General features: G+C 27.9%; 2 protein-coding genes across 5 annotated transcripts in view; one reads left to right on the forward strand and one right to left on the reverse strand.

Annotated features, from left to right (window-relative positions):
- The window catches only part of LOC111041267 (cyclic nucleotide-gated cation channel subunit A), a 182,039-nt gene that overhangs the window by 49,926 nt on the left and 110,161 nt on the right, over window positions 1–21,952 (reverse strand). For all 3 annotated transcript variants that reach the window (XM_022325513.1, XM_022325506.1, XM_022325515.1), the window contains exon 5: window positions 9,877–10,039. In XM_022325513.1, the coding sequence (XP_022181205.1) occupies window positions 9,877–10,039 (163 nt within the window). The remainder of the gene's footprint in view (window positions 1–9,876; window positions 10,040–21,952) is intronic.
- LOC111041289 lies at window positions 16,247–21,895 on the forward strand. Of its 2 annotated transcripts, XR_002605308.1 has the most exons (5): window positions 16,247–16,334; window positions 17,565–17,854; window positions 18,416–18,637; window positions 21,180–21,679; window positions 21,762–21,895. XR_002605308.1 is itself a non-coding variant. In XM_022325521.1 (4 exons), the coding sequence occupies exons 1-4, from the start codon at window positions 16,247–16,249 to the stop codon at window positions 21,615–21,617; spliced, it is 1,038 nt and encodes a 345-aa protein (XP_022181213.1). In that variant the 3' UTR covers window positions 21,618–21,895. The 2 variants fall into 2 exon arrangements, 1 of the variants encoding a protein (XP_022181213.1); XM_022325521.1 differs by having other exon boundaries at window positions 21,180–21,895.

A 21,952-nucleotide genomic window follows, 5' to 3' on the forward strand; every position in this document is an offset into this window, starting at 1 on the left:
ATATACATATTTTTATGCAGCGATGTGGACTGAGTCAATAAAAAATGGCATATTAAAATATAATACTGTTATAATGATGTCCATAAAGATGTAATAGTTTATTATTATTCATAATAATAATATTGTACAAATGGTATTCACGTTTAGAACTGGGCAAACCTGAAATTGCGTAAATGAATTCATTTATGCAAATTCGAATTCATTTAAATATATTATAAAAAGAGAATACGCGTGGTTCGGCAATAATACTAAGCACATAATTTTATTAATAATTGACGGAAAAGACCATAATATAGTTAACAACATAATATTTATTTTGTGTATATTATGTTAAGACTAATAAAAAAGAATACATTCAATTTGTATACTAATGAATGAACTTAAAGTATACATAAAGACAATATTAAAAAAAAAACTTTTTTCAAGAGATTGATTAGTGCTATTTCGATAGTGGTATAAAGAAAGATAAATTGGCTCAACTGCAAATATTATATTGGGCATATTATTACTATAAATATGGTCACTTCTGTAGTATTTTTCGCTATAGCAAAATAACAGTTGCTGACCATTTATTCCTGAATTTACCAATTCAACACTCGTCGTGTTTTCAATGTTTATGAACGCTTTATTTTTAAACATTTTATTTGTACGTATTACTATGTAGGTACTATCCACAAGGTAATAAATTTCCCCAATAAACCACTGAGAAGACTAGGAAAACTCATTTCACCCAACTCAGACTTCTATATTTGTTCTCTTCTTGAGTTCTAGAGCTTAAGTAGTTTTTATAAAGTTTAATTATTTTATTTCTAATTAAAGAATTTATTGCCAAAACATTTAAATTTTATGGTTAATTGTATTTTTGTTCAAGGATTTAAATGGAAAAAACGTGTTATTTTAAAACAGAAATATTGATGTGTAACACAGTGAAAAGATTATAAAATGGTAAATTTTAATTATGTTTACTACAACTCAACACGCAACAATATTGCTTACCTAGGGCATCCGTCAAAAAGGACGTCCGCCTTGTTAGTTCAGAGGTCTAGTGGTGTGGTAAATGATTAATTGCAGCCTATATTAGCAAAACGACCATGGACCTTCCACAACAATGCATCAACGGCGTGGCTAAGGTTTTTTCTTTTTTCTTTTTAATTATTTGTTTTCACAAACACTGGCTATTTTCTGAAAAGTTTTTATGGATTCCATTATGTGCTTGAAGCTTGGGTAAAAAAAATTAAATTTTTTATTTATTACAAACACCCAAAAATCTAATTTAAATTAATATTGTTTATGTGATAAGCAAATCGCTGAACAGGGAACATGTTTTTGTATAAAAAATGGTCAACCGTCGTGATAATCGATTTTTCATCATAATGATAAATACCTATATTGGTAATTAAGTAACAAAAACATTATTTTTTATGCGACATCTTAATAAACTGTGTAAGTAGGTACCGTACTTACTACCTATCCTTGAAAATATTTCATCTATGATTTATCTTCGGAGATTTCAAAATCGAGTATAATAAATTATTCAACGTAACATAATATAATCTGACATAACTACAAAATATTATATTTTTGCTTTTGGGATGTTCGTATGTTCTACACCAGCCAATAATTATGATATTATTCATTGTTATTAAACTGTTATTATACTTGGTTTAGAAATACAAATTCAAATTATTTATCAAAGAATAGAAGTTATTTGAAAAAATAAGTTTATACAGTATATATAGTTTGTGACAAACCGTCATTAATAGTTGAATAATTTTAATTTTAACTGCATTATTATGTAATATTCTATAAATGTATGATACATAAATATATATGACTACTTATATTATCACGATAGGAAACTTTTGCAGTGCTTAAACTGATTAAAATCGACGTATTGTAAACTATTTTGTAAATAAACACTATAGTGATAATGTACGATATTATTATTATTATATACCAAAATTAAAATTTATTGCTACTGTTAAAATATAATTAATTTAACATCTCTGCGAATAGTGGACAATATCAACATCTGCAGAAATAAATGTCATGCATACAGTCATATACAGTTGTAACTAATGCAGAACTATAGTTTTGCAGTCATGTACACGAGTTTGTATTGGCATAAACGCGATTTTTAAACGAAAACTAACGGATTAGTAATCAGGAATTTCTTAAAACTCTCACTGAATATGAGAACTGAGAGTAAAAGTTAATTGAAATTTTAAATAAGACACCATCTCATGATATCGGTGCAAACGCAAGTAAACACCTACCGGCTAACGGTTAAAAACTTTTTGTTTCAGCCCAACAACCGATATTTAAGGCACGGAACATCTTCCAGATATTTTTTTGCAACGGATAAACACACAATATTTGTATTAAATCTTTGTTGTGCTCTTGACAACGATCGTCGATGGACAATAATTATACATTCGCTGTTCTGTGACAACCATTGAAATTATATCTCCCGGTAAACTAGTGAGTGTGAATAGGAATATAAGAGGGTACACAGAACGATGGAATTTCAACTTTTTTTCCCTTACAGCTAGTTGATTAATCATTATACCGCACAAGCAGATAGATTAATCATGTTATCGGATATGACATATTGTACACTGACTGCAAAATAATTCCATCGTAGTTGGCGAGTGAAGCGTACCTATATATTGGGAAACCACGAGGAACCAGCTATGGACGCACACAACAGTGTAAAATTATTAGGCCGAACAATTATTATTCACATCATTATATGAATTTATTTTTTTGAATACATATTTTACGAAACGGTTAGGTTAGAGAAACCCCGCAGTGCGAATAAGCATTATGAATAGGAAATGTACACACGGGACGTGGGTTATAAAAGAGAGATTTTTCGACGTATGCCACCCCTTTCCATACAGTCGTGTTTAAAGTAGTTAATTCAAGGTTTTGTACAAAATATGTGTATTTAAAAAAAAAAGGATACCAAAACGTACCGACGCTTAAAACGTATTATAATATGTTTTTTTCAACGCATAAAATCCTATTTATTTATTTTTAAAATTCAATTACGATAATAAATTATTAAAGTACCTGTTCTTTTTTTTTACTAATGCACAAAAGTGGTACCTTAAAATCAAGTTAATATATTGAAATGTGTAATTCAGTATTTGTTTCTCTAATAGTAAAAAATGTCACTCAGTATAATATTATGTTTTTTAAAATATTATACATTTATTTATTTGAACATTATAGCTTATAGCTAGGAATCATGGTTAGGACGAGAATCAAATCAATACTTAAATTGTTTAATGTGATATATAATTTATTTTATAATACAGAGCTAGTGTCGTGAATTATTGTAGTTCCTATATCGTATTTCAAATATATAAAAGTGTTATTTATTTATGTTAATACTTCATATTGATATTGTATTATAATATGTATTATATTAATATTATATACAATTTAAATTTATAGTATATTTTATACATAATTACATTTTATTTAATAACAATAATTAACATACAGTAATTGCGCTCTACAGTATGTAGCAATTTGTTTTTATGGTGTGTTTATCAGTCAAATAAATTAGGTCGGGAAAATAAGCATCTACGGATTCTAATATCGTATTATTTCATCGGGAGAAGAATTGGTATTTTTCACGGGGTCCATACTTATTGGCGAAAACTCATGTAATTATATAATAACTAATAGGTACCTATACAAGTTAATTGTTATAGCGCTGGTTAAGGACTTACATTGACCACACTACACAAATCAGAGTTTCCAACGTTAACTTATGCACTTGATATTATTGTACACGCACCGACATATAATACGTGTGTTGGCAAAGGAGCTTCATGTTACCTATTATGTCGAACTTTACATGCCACACAGAAATATAACGATAATGCCTCAATGTGCTCCGTTGCTGGGTAGGGGGGGGGGGGGGGAGTCATATATTTGAAAACACAACGTTCTCTGGAACGAACGAGTCGAGTAGGTGCTATACGCCAAAACTAAACGAAGCCAATAATGTATATTTCGCAGTAAACAGGAAATCGTTAACTGCTTTTGTTTGTTTACGGATGCGCATCAAGGAGAAGCGACCGATATAATTTTAAGATGGAAACGATCGAGAAAAAATATAGGTACTATTCGGTGAACTAAAAACTGGGTCAATTATTGTGTAAACGTAGTATTGTGTTCATTAAAATATATTATATAGGATGTCTTGCACCGTTTAGGTATGTGACCGTCAATAAGTTTTTTCTAATTAATATTTTTGAAGCACCTATGATTTCAAAAAATCGTGACAATATATGAAGAGAAAAACCCGTTAAGTATAATATTTTAACTTTACTTTGTTAAAAATCGAGGATAGCCATGTTATATAGGTAACGAATATATTATAATATAAAGAATTTAAAAGTTAAGTATTAATTTAAATAGTTTTGTATGCATCTTAAGGTGTAAGCTAGAGTTGAGTAGAGAAGTTCCATTATATCGATGGCAGGCGGATGTGTCCAAGCGCAAATAAGGCGAAAGACACTGCACATAAAATTAACGAAGGAACTAATTTATATAAATCAATAGGTCAATAAAGATATTCATATAAGAATTTAAATTATAGCTCAAATTAAAAACAAAATATAGGTTCATATTATACAGAAGTTGTTTGATAATAATATTGAAATATTAAAAACGAAAAGGCAATGTTTTTAAAATTTTCAATTTCTTCATAATAAATCAAAATTACAGTCCATAGACATATTATTATCAATTACTATTAAATAAACAAAATTGTAATGCATATCTTTATTATTATCGGAGTTTTAGCAATTAATAAATTCTCTAGGGACGGATGGTATGAATTATTCTCAACTGTACTTTATTGAAACGTACAAGACACGAGGTAAACGCTTATAACTATTTTACCATTTATTAATTCTGAAGTAAAATTTTAATAATCAAAAAATATCGAATTGCATAGAAATATTATGAAATATTATGACATTCAAAATTAAATTAAGTTGTCTTAAAATAATAATAAAACTAATAATGCATTTTAATAGGAAATATTATTTTATTTTAATTTATTCAAAACAAAAGGCTTAGGTATGTAAGTAAAATTGTTTCACGTCTTTGGAACGTAAATGAATAAAATTATTACATTAAACTTTTGAAATAATAAAAACTTTGTATGAACTATGAATACCACGACACCATTTGATGTTTATGATTAATTAATAGTCTTATTTTCAACGGCTTTGATTAACTCTTGACACTTTAAAAATAATACATTACATTTAGATTTATTCTAACAGAATCAGCTGGTACTCGAACGTCTACTAACATGGACAAAATGTAATAATTATTTTTAGTTAATGAACGTTTCGAATTCACACCACAGCACTTTAATTATTTACACTTGAATGCCAAAATTGCATTGCTACGTTATTAAGATAAATCATTTACGAATAATAATTTTAATGTGCAATTATACTTATATTTATTGAAATCAGGTTTTACTAACAATATTTAAACGAGTTTTATAGGGATCGCTGTTTTAGCAGTACAAGTACCTTTTTAGAAAAAATGTTACGAACCTATATTATGTTTTTTCAAATATGCGAATTTGAATTTTGGTCTTAATTCATTCATGGGAAATATAATTATATAGGTACTCAAGTGTTATTTAAAAACAAAACTTTATCCACTTAAGCGATTTTACAATTTTAGTATTTATTATTAGATTGCGTTTAAAACGCTTGAATGAATGTAAATCTGTTTATACTGAATGTGTACACAAACTTTTGTACAATATATAGTCAATGTTGTTAGTAGATTTTATTGTAACTTATTTCTGTTGTTTACTTAACGTTTATAAATATTTTGTTTTTCAAAACTTAGTGGTAAAATGTATAACAATGAATAAATTCAATAACTGAAGTGAAAATTAATGTAATAATGTAACTTATAAATTCATTTTTAAATAACATAAGCGATACAATTTAATGTAATTTGGTTTGTTCATTTTGGAATCTGATGAATGTAGGTATTGGTTTTATAATTATGTGTACTTTTTTGTGTTTTTTTTTTTTTAATTTGATAAAAATAATAATTTCAGGGTATTATTATGTCTTAATTTTAACCTTAGGGACTTGAAACTTTTCATCATTTAGAATATTATTATTATTGTCCATACATAATGATATTTTCAAAATATTTAGAACAGTTTAAAGCTTGTTATGCCACGAACTTACTCAAACTGTACCGTTGTATGGTACGTGGTATTGACTTATTAAGTTAATTACTTTCGAAAAGGTACACTCGAAACAGTCGAAACCTATTATACAGCAGAACGACTTCCATGGTTATTAAAAATTGTGTCTCGTGTTGGACACGTGTGCTTGGACTCGTAAACGAGGCGGTGTTTAAAAAAGCTATAGATACCAATATTGCAGCTACGGTATAACATTTCGTGAAATGTATCGACGGCCACCGAGGGACACAAACAGTAAAATATACTGCAAGGGGAGATATTGTGTGTAACCCTAACCTAACCTACCTACCGACGAAGTAATATTTGCAATGTGACTGTAAAAAAAAAAAAAAAATGTCTTTAAGACCAATGTTTCAGTCGATTACCTTTTCAAACACGGCGGCGATGTATGTTTTGTGCGACAAACGAGTCTTTATACGTTTTCTTGTTTATCGCGAACAAATACAGGAATTGCAAACCTCCCTACTCGTATCATACTGCACACGCGATCGTGAGTTGTCGTTATTATCATTATTATTGTTATTTTTTCTTTCACCCCGGCTACCCCACGTCCCTTCCGCACTCGACCGTCGTGTTCTTTACACTCTGAAACCTGTTCAAACAGTGCTCCAACTGCAGTGGCTTTGAGAGCGCTCGTTAAACGGCTCCGGTTCGGGGGCAATTTATTGTCTCCGAATAAATGTCTCCCGAATTTATTGCTCGTAATCTTTTATCGTTTCGCTAGGAAAATACAATTCGACGTGTATGGGTAAACACTATAACATAACGCAGCCTATACAGTATAATAGCGGCGATGGCCAGACGGGATCAGACTGATATATTTCAATAGTAATTCGACGTGACTGTTGTACCGACTAATGCAGAGCACACATCATGCAAGCCGAGTAGGAATAAAGGTATGGTCTTCTGGAAGAGATTTTACAAACAAAATGTCAAGTCAATTACCAACATCAGTTAAACCCTTGCGGGCCGTGTACAGTCAAAATATTTAAGGATGGTTGTGCGAGATTTCATATATTATTATTAGGTATTAGATGGGTAGCATGCGAACACTGCTTTCTGTTATCGTATTAGGTACCTGTATAATGCAATTTATAGCATAACGTATCACGTACAAAGCACATTAGACATGAACTACCTAAAGAAATACATTTGTTTTTTAAAATGCAAAATTTAAAAAAAAAAATCAGTATTATATATTTTTCATCATTTTAGATTGTAAGAATGGAGCGATAAACGTATTTATTTTACAATGTTATTATTATGACTTGTTTACATTTTTAAAGATATTTATTTTCTTGAAAAAAATGAGGAAGTTTGTACTTTGGTAGGTCAAAAGTATACATATCCCAGTATCGGGAGAAAATAATAATACGAACATTTGTTTAAATTATAATATTATCATTAAACTAAGTGTTTGGTAATCAACGTTACCAAAAAGTTAGAACGTCTCCGCTCTTAATCGTTTTTCATCTGGTACAATGATTTATCATTGAATTAAAACTTAATCAGTCATCCATAAAAGTGAGCTATTCAATGACGATGTACACCACGACTACACATGATGTAGTTTTCAAACGTCGGTGTTTATTAACAGATTGTTGACATTATTTTGTCGATAAAGCTTTTTTTTTTTTGGCGATCAGCAGAATTTGTGATTTGTCTTTTCGGGATGGCCTCTGGTCGTTAGATCAACATATTCTTAGGATAGTTAATGTCCATGTATAGTTATAATAACGATGATAATATAATAAAAATAAAACTTTGCAACAAGTGTTGTATCAGTTTTTTTCTCTGAGTACCCAATATGAATTTTATAATTCATTTTAATTAAACAAAAAAATCTAATCATATTTTATACTTAAGACTCATTATCGTTGTTTAAACATTTTAAATACCTATTGAGTATTAAAGTATTTGAAGCTTGAATATGCATATTAAAAACGAAAAAGATCTATTTAAACAACAAAAAAATACGATACACCTACCTAGCCAGTATTTGTAGTTGTTGCTTGCTTTCACACATTATTTAATACAAATTGTATAATACTTTACGTTAGTGGTTATCCCCAATTTGTGACGCACATTAGTCTTGTTATTTCAAAATAGAATTGTCTTGCAATCACCATTTAATATTTTATGTTTGATGAAACGCAGCCCAAAGCCGTTTACTTACTAATATTTATTATTATTTTTAATAACCACGTCGTAGTTGTATACTTGCTGATGGCTGGTTATAGAATATTTCTATTCATTAGTGGCAAACCGATACGAAGTAGGTATAATATGTTTTTGTTAAAGTTGTGAGTTAGATATTTGTTAACTGTTAATGCGTGGTTATGAAGGGGGTGCGTGGTAGCATTTTCAGGTCCCCACGGCTTTCTTCAAAATACATTGTTGTATAGGAGTGGTAAAAATAAATAAGAAAGCAGTTCAAGAATCGAACACGTTTTGGCACATTTAAAAGAAAAAGAAAAAATGTCAACAAAAATTGTTGGATTAGTTAATGAGTTATACATTTTAATACTTAATTGATAAATATCGAAATAGAATATTATATTTTTACATAGGTTATAAAAAACAGAGTATAACAACATGTTAAGTTCATAACATAAAAAGAGGGAAAGTAGTTAACTTTTCTATGATACATTTACACAGTAGGTATCAAGTGTACCTCATTACTGAGTACCTATGTCACGGTAATATATGTATGTATCATGTATGAGTTAAATTTGAATATGAAAAACAATTCTAAGAGAAGCCAGTCTGTCTCCTTATTATTATACAAATATATTTGTATCAATTATTATTGTAATTAATAATTTTTCTCACTGACAAACTATATAAATAAGGAAAACCCGAAAATTAATCTAAACATTTTGAAAATGTTATTGTGTATAATCATATATATTTTAAAAATTATAATCAAATTTTAAGCCCTCATGAATAATAATTTTAAATTTCAACAAAAGAAGTAATGACTAACATCTTCATCTTCGTTTAAATATTTAATTTCGTCGAAATTCAAACTCAAAATGATCTATAAAAAAAAATTATGCTAAAATATTTTAATTTTAAAAATAATACATTCATCGCTTCGTTCAAAATCTAAAAATAATTTAAATAATACATTTTTATGGCAAGAAATCTAAAAAAGAATAACAATAAAATGAATCAAAACTTTAAAAAACTTTATAATTTCAAATTGTTTTCATTGTAATAACCAATTTCAGAGTGTTTTTTAAAAAATATATATGTTATGCATTGAAAAACTAATATATATCATGTATCTGGAAATCGTGTATCTATCTAACATCTGGTCAAATAATAATGGGGACTGGGTGGCTAACACTTAAAAAACCAACATAGTTCGAAAAAAATGTATCTCTTCACTCGAAGTGACATTATTTAAATTTGATGATAAATAATATTATTACAACATTCTTTAGTTTTTTTGTTGGGTATTAAAATATCTCTTAATATATATATATATATAATATATATTATATATACTTTAAAAGCTCATAAAGGGCTTAGGCCCCCTAGGCCAGATTTTCCATAATGGATATAATACTATTAGTCATTATGTGTTACTCATAGGTTACCTTCGTGTGCATGTACTAGTGTGTCGACTACGTAGATCCCGTCAGAAGCGTAGTCCAGAATCCACCAAATGGTCGGCATCGCATTGTTCAGCTCCCAGAATACTCCACGACCGATGACAAATACCAAGTTGTATAGGATTGTGACGGTTACTAACATTAGCCACTAAAACAAAGATATATACACTTATATATATATATAATATATACTAACGTAAATATTAAATGTAGCAGTCAATAAGATAATAATAATAATTATATTAAGCAAAATAGTAAGTAAATAAGCATTATTACGTGTGACAGGGTCAAACAACATTTACTGGATTTGATAAATGAGTTCCTTTTGGACAGATTATATATAGGTTAAACTCAATTGAGTCGTTATATTTACAGTTGGGCGATCCTGACCATTTGGCCAGGACTTTTTTAAATTGAGTCTCTTTAGAATCCCTGGTTCTTGGTAGTTGTATATTTAAATCTTCATTTTTTCTAAGTGGCCATTGATCAGAAAAATATTATGTTAGAATACTGTTCTCGGTACCTAAACATTTTTTTTTTATTATGAAATTGATGTTTACTCATATATTACATTATTATTCAGCGAAGATCCAGATTTAACATATAATTATTTAATTTTGAAGTTAATACATTAATATTAATACATATTAAGTACTTATTCATAAAGTTACGAATTTTAATTCATAACAATATAATAGTTGTGTTGAACAATTCAAATTACTCTATGAATACTTAACATGAAATTTAATGATTAAACTTTTAATTTTGTTAGAAAAATTACGTTCAAAAGACTGCCTCATTGCTAAATAAGTAAAACAATTTGATTAGCTAAGTATAAGAAAAAAATATGAAAAAATATGGTTATATTCAATAAATTATAAAAATACTATTTTATAAACGAATGTTAACAAAATTGTATGTGTGAGGACACTACATGCAGGATATGTTTTATTCCTGTTATAATTTTGGTCTGACTTTTCACCATTCGTATTATTTATTATATTTATTTAAAATTTAAAACCTGTATTTAATACTTTGGTCTTATAGCATTGTAATGTTGTTTTACTGCATAATAACTAATAGTATAATATCATATTAAATATTTAACTTTATATAAATTAGATAACATTACATTTTATACATAGAAATTAAATATCATGTGGAAACTATGTTTTTTAAATAGTAAATGTCAATTAAAAATAAGCTAGCAAAACATTCGGCTAAATAACGGCTGGTGTATTTCAATTAATATCCCGCCGAAATACATTATGCACATCCGTTTATCTTTGCAAAGTTAACTTATAATTGATCGTAATCATGTGAATAATTATTGTATTAATATGATTCTAAAAATGGAATAATTTGATGGAAAAATAATGATAAGTTTTTATTTTTTTTTTGTGATGGATACATATTCATAATAAATATTAAATTAAAAAGAGTATGTACTTGGTACCTGATCAGCTGAATGATATTTTGTGCATAGGTTACTGGTTAAAACATTCGAGCTGAATGTAGATTTATTTAATTAAAAACGATAGTTAATCACGGCGGCAACTAATAAGTTTAGAAGTTCATTAGTGAACATGTTTAAAGTATGTAAAATCTATATCACAGTCAAATAGTATATGAAAAATACAAATGTTACAAGTTTACAACACTTAAATAGTTAAATGTGATAACCAATGAATTAATTATCTAAATAGTTAAAAAGCATAGTCGTAAAGTATTAGTCGAAAATAGCTTCATTAAGAATTAATATTCTTTTGAAATTGATTTCAGACTAAATACTGTTTTTTATTATACATAATTTCATAGTAAATAATTTAATGATGATAACTTTACAATTAACAAATAGAAAAAACCTTTACAAATAATAATATATAGATTTGTATATGGCACATTGGCATTGATGATTAAATCTTATACAAAAAGCTGTTATAAAAAGATTGAATTTATTAAACGTTTACCGTGTACGTATGTCAATATTGGACAGAAAAAAATATATCTTCCATCGCAACAATTGAAGTCTTATAATTTTATTGGGGTAATAAATCTTTTCCAACATAAAAATAGATTCAAACTACAAATTTATTTTTATTTTTACTCATTCGATATTTTATTTTAAATTTAAATCAACTTTACATCTTAACTACGTCTACGAAGAAATTAATGTAGATTAGTTGGTGATAAATGGTTGATAAGATTTTAGTCTTAGTATAAGTATATTCGTATACTGCTTGACAAATGCCATGCAAGTAAATTAATTTAAAACATTATCGTTCAAGAACAATAGGCAAAACTACAAAATATAAATAAATTCACATAAGCGTAATTAATCATTAACTCCCAGGTTATGTAGTTATTTTATATTTGTGTTCCGATTTTAGTAATCGAAAAACTATTTGAATAAATTGATTTATTAAAATTGTTTGAAGTCTATAGAAAATTGTTAGAGAATTATTGTTAGTAACCTAATATTTAAAATTTAGTGATATTAATTTGTAATGCTTTTAGTTTCAACCATATTGATAAAATATATAAATAACTAATAACTCTTTTGTAATAAGAAATGTTCCTTATTATTTTATACAAAAACTAATGTGTACAAATACAAGTAGGTAGACGTACTATAACTTTTACTTTCCAATTTAGTACATTGATTATGTGACTACCTATGTCGTTAAGTTATTTAATTGTTCCCGATAACTGTTTATCATAATAAAAGAATACAATTATATCCTTATTAAACTAATTGTGTGCTATTTTTAAGTATACAGATACTTAATCTTCGAATACTAAACTAAATAAATAGGTAATACTTTTTATTTTTTTAATGTATTTTATACTGTTTAAAATGCACTTATTTATTTTGTTAGTTGATTGATGCAATTATTAGTTTAAATATGCCACATTTTTAAGTATACACTGTTTTTTTTAAAGCTATGATTATATTTAAATCATAAACAAAGTTTTACCTTCACATTTAATGGGTTCAGTATAGTCTTCATTCGTCATATTATTATTATGTTATGTAAATAAAATATCAAATGAAAAATATCATCGTTTGTCACAGTTCTGCTGAAACGCCTGCAACGTATTATGTTATTCAGCTTGTATCAGGTAGTCACGTGAATTAGAAAATTATACTATAAAGCAAATTCAAAGTATTGATTTTCCCTGACATATCACTTGGGAGGTCTTTTGCTATGTATCATGTTGTGACTGTAGTGAAGTGCAATGTGTCTCAGTTTTGCAAAATATAACCCAAAAACCCATGGGGAAAAACGTGGATATTTTCAAAAAGGACAGATGTATACATTAGGTAGGTATAGGATATATACTTTCAAAGTAATACAGTATGTAACGATAATGAAACATTTGGACAATTTTTAATAATTCATGAGCTGTACTTACTGAAAAGTGTATTATTTATTTAGGAGTTGCCTACCTGCCATCAGATGGTTTTAATTAAGGTTTCATTAAGACTTAGATTATTTTATTTTGTAAAATATATTATTATTTTCATTAAAGTTTGTTTTATTTAAATAATATTTAAGATTTGCATGTGATTTCATATTCATTTCATTGCGTTATGTATTTATTAAATCGAATTATAACTTATTACTTTTCAATTTTGTAATATTCTATGCTTATACTAATATGACATTATAATAATTATACTGCATTAGAAAATAATGTACAATAATAAACAACATATTGTCACATTACAAAAAAAAAAAAAAATCGAATTAAAATAATAACAATATTTTTAATCGTTAATTCTTGTTAAAATATAGAAACATAGGTCACATAAAAATTCTATAACTAGCTGCGTAATGCGTTCCTATTATTATATGACTGGAAATAAAAAATATTGTTTGTATTCTCATGTCATTATTATGTGACCTACCTAAATTTTGCACCCTCACAAATAATTCAAAAAAGTAAAACAATATAATAATATTGTAAAAAGAAAAAATAGAAAGTCATTCTGCTGTAAGTAGGTGTGTATGATTATGTTCAATTTGAATCAACGATTTAAACGACTTTAAGCAGAGCAACTTATGGGTGTTTTGTTTTTCATTGAAAATGTTTAGTTATTCAATTTGATGAATTTCTTACTGAAATATAATTTCAACATTTTTTCGTTTTTGACAAATTTCGTAAAATTCTTAAAAATAATGTTTTCACTTTTACACTTAAGATGGGTTTTTACCTTATAAGTCTACAGAGAAGAAAACTTTTTATTTTTTGGATAGAAGTGCCAATGAAATTGTATATCCCTCTACAATTTTTATTTGGATGTATTCGTAATTAAATGTAAACATGTTATCAAAACATTCAAAACTGTAATTGTATTCGTAGACTTATGGGAGTGCAAGTACCATGTTATAAGGAAACATACAACTGATAGTAAAACAATTATACAAAATTACTTTCCTTTTTAGATACGTAGGTATAAGATATGTGCAAGTAAAAATTATATATTTTAATTGAACCAGAGTCATTTAATCAATCTGGTCATTTTAAAAAAATTTTCAATGTTTATGTTTAAGATCAAGTTCGAATATAACGTGAGAATGGTAGTGAATCGATAGCGTAGATATTCATGGTATCTATATAGGTTATTTAACCATGGCATATTACTATGTCAGGTCGTAAACGGAACATATTACAATTCATTCAGCGCTGAAAAATTAATAGTATTCAAATTTCCCGTGTTATGTAGTTATAGGCAGTATGTATAACACAAAAAAATCTAAATAATTCTAACATTTGCCTAGTTCATAGGATTATTTTATAATACTAATGCTATTAAAAATATAACATCTATACACATTTCGTCATTGTTGACATAAGTAAATAAAATTACTAAAAACTTAATACAGTATAAACAGTATATAATATTATTGCGTACAAATCAATCGGTTTTATTGTAATAAAGGTATGTTTGTACTAAGTTGTATACAATATGTCAATATGTCATATGTGTAATATAATCGTCATATATAGATCTGTAGAGCCATTTTTGACTAGCTTCAGTTGGCCAAATTCGTATATAATTATTGAATTCTTTGGTATATATAAATAAATATAACTTATAAAAAAAATTCAGTAAACGAAATGAAAGTATTCAAATCAAAACAATTTGATTTAAATATTATATATTATTAAAATGCGGGATAGTGAATAGCCAATATTAAATTCGTATACTTGCCATTATTCAGTTTAACGACATAATTAGTGTTGTTGTGAGGGCTCTTTTATACTTTTTTTTCGTACAAAACTTTGAAAAACGATGTCCACTCAACATAAATATTTATGATCTTTATTATTATTATTATTGTTATTTAAAGTTCACTTATTATACCACTGTTCTCCATTTCATGTATATTATAAAAAGTGAATGTAGTATGTACTACCCGAGGCTTTGTGTCTCTACAAACCATTAAAACTTAATTTATCTGTACTTCAGGTCGTCTATATTATATTTCTGTTGAATTTCAAATCATATTTTATTTATTCTCGTGTTCCGACATTTAGAACAATATATAATTGTGTTTTTTTTCATCAAACACTGTATTATTTTATATTAAATAGGCAACACGAATCACTGCAATATATTTAATTCTGTACTTTGTGGTTTTTTTTTTATAAAAAAATATTTCATGAAATTAATTAAAACGTAGGTACAATTGAGCTTAGTTGTGAAATATTTATAAAACATATCCTTATTCTTATAAGTTGGTTTTTATATAATCATTCATTAATTTATGGAAACATATATTTAATAAGCATATCATAACTGTAAGCACCTACCTAAATATTTAATAAATACGTGACATTCAACACATAGGTTGTAGTACCGATACAAAGAAATTAACAATGGAATCGAATGACAAAAACTAGCCTGATCACCAAGTAGGAATTTAATTATTAGTATGTAGTAAGTGAAACCATACAATTAATACAATGGTAACACAGCTTTTAATCCAATAATTAAATAACTTTTTTTATAATCAACAATATGTTTATCAAAAATATCAATCAAAAACCGAATGTTTAAATGTTCAAATTGAATGAAATAACCATATTTTTTTAAGCTACAGATGTTTAACAACTAACAGTTGTTAAAAAAAAAAAACAACTTTTATTTAACTAGTAGAAAACTATGCAATAGTTACATAGTATTATTTCCATTAGTCATAACTTAGAACTCATTATATGTTTTTAAACCTTAGTTCAGTTTTCAAGTATAATGTGTTACAATAATATAGTTTTTTAGGAGATAAATATTTCAAAGTATCTTGAAATGTAATAATATGGGAGCCATATTTTTAATTATATAAAAATGGAGTTTTTAATATTTTTTATTTTTAATACTTTCACAATTTCAATGTCTGCTAACATCAAAATAATTCCAAAATTGTGTAAAGCAGGTATAACACACATGTTTGTTGCATTAAATTTAACTTAGATGATATTTTTATAATATGCTTTTTAGTAACCAATAGTTAAAATAATTGAAAACTTAAAAAATAGACAAAAGACCATTAAAATCTTGTTTTTAGAATCTTATGATTTATAATAACAAAAATATTTATCTATAGTATTATGTTTTTACAAAATTGTTAGTTCACTTTAGGGCAAGACACCTCCGTAGTGGTGTGTTTTTATCTAACTTTTTAAATAATTTAAAATTAAAATAATTATAAAAATCGTGGTTTTCAAAAATAAATTAAAACTGTGTTCACTGACATTTCTTCAATATTTGTCGACTATCAAAGATATCTTTTCTCTTTGCCTTAACTCTTAGAAAAATATGGGACATCATGATTTAAGTGTGTTAAATATTTTTTTAGTAGCATATTATGTGTTTATAGAAAAATGTAATAGGAAAAATATTATTGGAAAAAAATAAATTATATTCTTCATTTGCTCATATTCTAAAATAAAATATTTTCTTTCAAATAAAAAAATGTGATTTGTAACTTTAATGATATAATTCAATCATTAAGAGATAATACATTTATTATTTTTCAAATATTCCAATCATTAGAATCCTTTATTAAATTTTTTATTATTTTCATCTTGAGTTTTTTTTAAACTATCGTCTCATGCACTATGGTATTAATATTTTACAGGATGGTATATCCGTAATTTATTTTTTTCGTTGAACAGTTCAACCTGAATTTGTTTTTAAAAAGTTTCACTTTTTTTAAATCCGTTGCTACCTAAATTTAACCCTTTTTAATAGACTTAACCATATTTTTTTGTATGAATTAGCTTTTATTTAATCGTTAGAAATGGTTTATTTTACTTGAAGAGTGCACAATGTGTGAAAAAAACGATTTAACTAAGACCCCAAAAAATCCGTCAAGAGCAGATTTTAATTTTATTTAAAGATCTGTTTTGGGCAGTTTGGTGTTTTATGCATAAGAAAAATAGTTAGACTATCAGTAAGCTTGCTAATGCTATACTTCTTCCAACGAAAAAAATGACAAAATTATACATTAATATATACAATTAGAAATTGTGTAGTTTAATAATGTAGTTGACAGCCTATATGGTACTTACTGCATAGTATGCGTGATTTTTATGTTGGTCAGGCCAGCTATGTATTAAACTAAATTTATAAAAAATGTTGTGACAGTGTGTATACATTTCAGGTGATCCATTTATATCAGATCATCGAGAACCAACAATTCATGGTGTCCTCTCAGCATTGGTGAAAACAAATAAAAAATGTTTGAGTAATTATTCGTTATTAAAGGTTAAAAGAAACCGTGGTATTTTTGATTTGGAAATTTGTTATGACGAAGTATCATTGAAGACAATTTACGTAAAATTTGAAATCGACGGCATTTCTCTTAAACAGTTTGTAACTGTGATTATACCACCAGTTGCGACTCGAAGTATAAATTTATATCCGGAAAATATACCTTGTTTTTATACAAAAGTAATGCAAACTACGTTTTTTACATTTCTTTTAAAATGTTTATACTTGATAATAACTAAACTGTTTTTGTAAATTAAACTCCTTGTTGTTAACGTTTTTTTTAAATTAAAAAAATTAATCTATTCTGAAATCACTCAAATAGGGATGCATGCATGAAATGGCATGCATTTCTAAAAACAGGTAATTATGTAATTAAAAAAATCATTCAACTGTTTTTTAAAATATAAATATGTACATAGGTTACCTTGCCATAACCTGCAATTGGTAACTACCTATAATACCATGCAGTGAATAATATTATGTATTCTTAACCTAATGTTGTTATCATAATAATTTAACGTTTCAAAAGCTGCCATATTGAGATTCTATTTGGTTAAAGATAATATTGAAATGTGTAACTTCTGTACTCATAAAAATAGAAAAAATATGAATCAAAAAATTTAAAAAAACCAATACCATATGAAGTGTCATCACAATAATATAATATTTGTACCTTTATAGGTATTAGGAAGATATATTATTATTTTCTTAAAAGTTTTCATTTAATATGTCTGTCTACAGGATCATCAAGCAGCTCTATTTGGATATATATATAAGGATGAAGATACGATTAATGATTCAACGTTTTTAACAGAAGGATATTTAGCAAGCAATGCTGATTTTTCTGAAGACTATAAGCAACTGGGAACGTTTTTTTATGCTAACATAACGCCTCAATGGAAATTCATTAATCAACAAGTGTGGGCACTTATTGAATCTGCCATTAGATTTTATGCAATGGATGTAAGTATGATATTAAATATTGGTTCAGTATTTCTGAGTTTTATATAGATATATATTTAAAAATGGTCATGGTGCTTTCGAAACGAATTTTGTAGTAACCAAATGAATAGTCTTATCGAAATTCTATAAATTGAAAAAAATGTACAGTAGTGGCTTGGTTACAATATTTTAATGTAAATTTTTTTTCGTTACAATGAAACAATTGTTTAACTTTTAACGAAAAAAAATACTTTACACAACTGTCAAGAAAAATAAAATAATCGTGTTCATAATATTCTATAATATTGTTTGTTATACAAATATTATTACTTCTCTAGTCCTATATGCATTACATTTATTGTGTACAGGTACTATCAATTAGCTTCAGAGGTTACATAGTCTATGCTGTAATATATTATTATTATTATTAATTCCATACTTGTAAACACGTGCATTCACGATAGAACTGTTATTATTTTACTACATTGTAATATTTAACAGGCAGACGTTACGTTACTTTTTTTATATTAGTGAGCAAACAAGATGTATTATATTGTATACTATAATATAATGTTTGATATTTACTAGGTGCAATACAGGAGTTATGTGGGTTACATTCGCAAAATTTGATGTACCTTCACTACGTTGGCTTAGGGCTAAAATTTTTACGCCTGTCTATAATATATTACATAAACAAGGCGATTCACCAAGCAGTGTTTAAATCATTATTCATTACATTTTTATGAATTTATTCAAATTCTGGTTTTTGGCTTTTCTAAGTTTACTTTTAGATAACATTTTCAATTACTTATGTTTGTATTTAATTTAAAGAGTGTTCTGTGGAGATTCAAACTTTTTTTGTCCATTGGTGAAGTTTCGATGTTGTATCACAATCAATATTATATGAGATTCAGATTGTTACAGTCTATAGTCCACGAGTGTATCCATCATACGCAGAATATCGAGTGATCAAAAATTACTCACAAGCCTAAGGTCAAAAATCGGTCAAACAATTTCCGGCTTCACCCTTAACCAATAATAAAAACAACTTCTGTATATTCCCATTTTGCCGGTCACATAGGGATGTGCTCAGGGACAGAAGAGATAAGAGTATAATATTTTGAAACAAGTCAGTCATCTGGAACGAATAGGATATTAAATAAAAAAAGTATATTATAAGTTATTATACTAGTCAAATTAATAACAATATACAAATTATACCAAAACAACAGCATTATACAACATACAGTTTAATGTGTTGTAGTAAAATATTCTTCAATAACGTCCATTTTGAATGCGAAATTACAATGATGTTGACGTACCTACATTGTATAGAATAATCTTTTATAGGTAATATAATTTCATAAAATACGTTTTTCTATGCAAGATGCATTTTTTTGGCTTCAACTAATAAATTATATATTTAACTTTTCTTGTTTTTTTTCAGCTTATAATTCTACTGTAGTGTATTACTTGAAACGTAAATGTTTTCAGATAAACTTTTTTGTTATACTGTCCATTACAATATACGTTTGTCGATTATTGCTGTAATAATTACTACGTAGGTACACATGGTTTTATTGTCTAATTTAATGTTTGCACCAAGTCAAGTGGATGCAATTTATTCTATTACATAAAAATATACCTAGCTGTATAGGATGGGGTTGATCCATAACCTACTTCTCAAATACGCATTCTATTTAGAGCTCAAGCCTTATTCACGAAGTCAAATACTGTGAATCCGTCCAAAACTTCTTCGTCAAAAGACGCTTTATCATGTTAAACAGAACTTTATTAAAAAAAAAACCATTTATTCTCCTGGATATTGACTTTTTCCCGGTTAAATTCTTCAACCTCTACCATAATAGTGTACCCAGGATTTTCCAATTGAGGGGGGATTGTTCATGTATCCTGAACAAAGTTAGTTATAATTTAATATCTGTTACCTTATACTATTTAGTTATTATTACTTCCCGTAACCGTAATAATCTCTATAAATAATTGATAATTGTTTCTTAACATGTTTCTTTAAAATTTTTTTTCAGAAATATCATGGTCTTTAATTTGGCTTTTATTATGTAAGATTTATACCATAGCACAACCAATTGTTGGGGGGGGGGGGAGAGAAGCCTCTTTAACCCCTCTGGGTACGGCACTGCTCAACCATAACAATTACGTTCTGTTACAATCGAAACCTATTTGAATTTCGTTCCCAATACTTTTAAGTAGGATACGGTTCCTAGATACCATATTTACAGGAGATTAAGTTAACCATAGCCATTTCTTCAAAAAATAAATAAATCGAGTTCACCTACCAACATTAATAAAATAAAAAAATAAAAAGTGCATTTCTTTTTTTCCGAGGAAAGTCAATAAAATGATAAATGTAACAGCTGAGGAAAACGGAATGTCATATTTGCAGGGAAATATCGATGTTTCCAAAATATGCTTTCTGGCCAGTTCATTTCGTTTCTAATCGATTTCTCGCAAAACTCTTAAAGTTATGATATTCGTCATGAGGAGAGAAAATACATTAAAGATGGAAATCCACGTCGCGTTTCAGAACGACAAGAAGCTGGAAGCGTACGCTGGAACGCACGGACAGACGCTGGTGGACGGACAGCCGCTGTTCTTGACAGTCGACGGTCGGTTGCCGGTGGCCACGTGGCTGTGGAAAGCTGTAGTCGACCAGTCTACCGGCGCCGGCATCGCGTTCATATGCTCCAACAACCCGTCGGAGAGCTTGATGGCCAGCCCACCATGTGGCGACTTGGACATTTGCTTGGAAAGCCACTGGGGCGACGCCATGGTGGCCGGCTGGTCGTTTTGCTGCACGTTGCAACAGCTCGTGGAAACGGTCCCGGAGGCGGCGGCGGCCATAGTCGACGGCGCTGGAGCGAAGCTGTTGAACAGACTGACACCTGCACCGCCGCCGACGTCTCCCGATAGCTCGACGACGACAAACGACGGCGATGACGACGAAGCAGAAGCAGACGATTGACGGAGAGAGAGAGAGAGAGTCAAGCGACCAATGTCGGCCGACGGAGTGTCGAGTGTGCCGAGGTATTGATAAATAATAATTATACAGTAAATGTACGGTGCACGCGTGGTTAAAGGTTTTAATGGCTACAATGCACGTTTTCAGTGAAGAATTTTGAAAGAAAAAAGAAAAAATGTTAACTTTTTCACTTTTTGAAGAACTAAGGTTTCCTAAAGCTGATTTTGTATATTACTAATATCGGATATTGAATAAATAGTTTTATTGTTTTTTTTTTTTTATTTAATTTTTAATTTTTATTTGTATTTCAAATAAAGATGAGGGCGGAGTAGTGGTCT

The sequence above is a fragment of the Myzus persicae genome, unplaced genomic scaffold (genome assembly GCF_001856785.1).
Source record: "Myzus persicae strain clone G006 unplaced genomic scaffold, MPER_G0061.0, whole genome shotgun sequence".
NCBI classification, from domain to species: Eukaryota; Metazoa; Arthropoda; class Insecta; order Hemiptera; family Aphididae; genus Myzus; species Myzus persicae.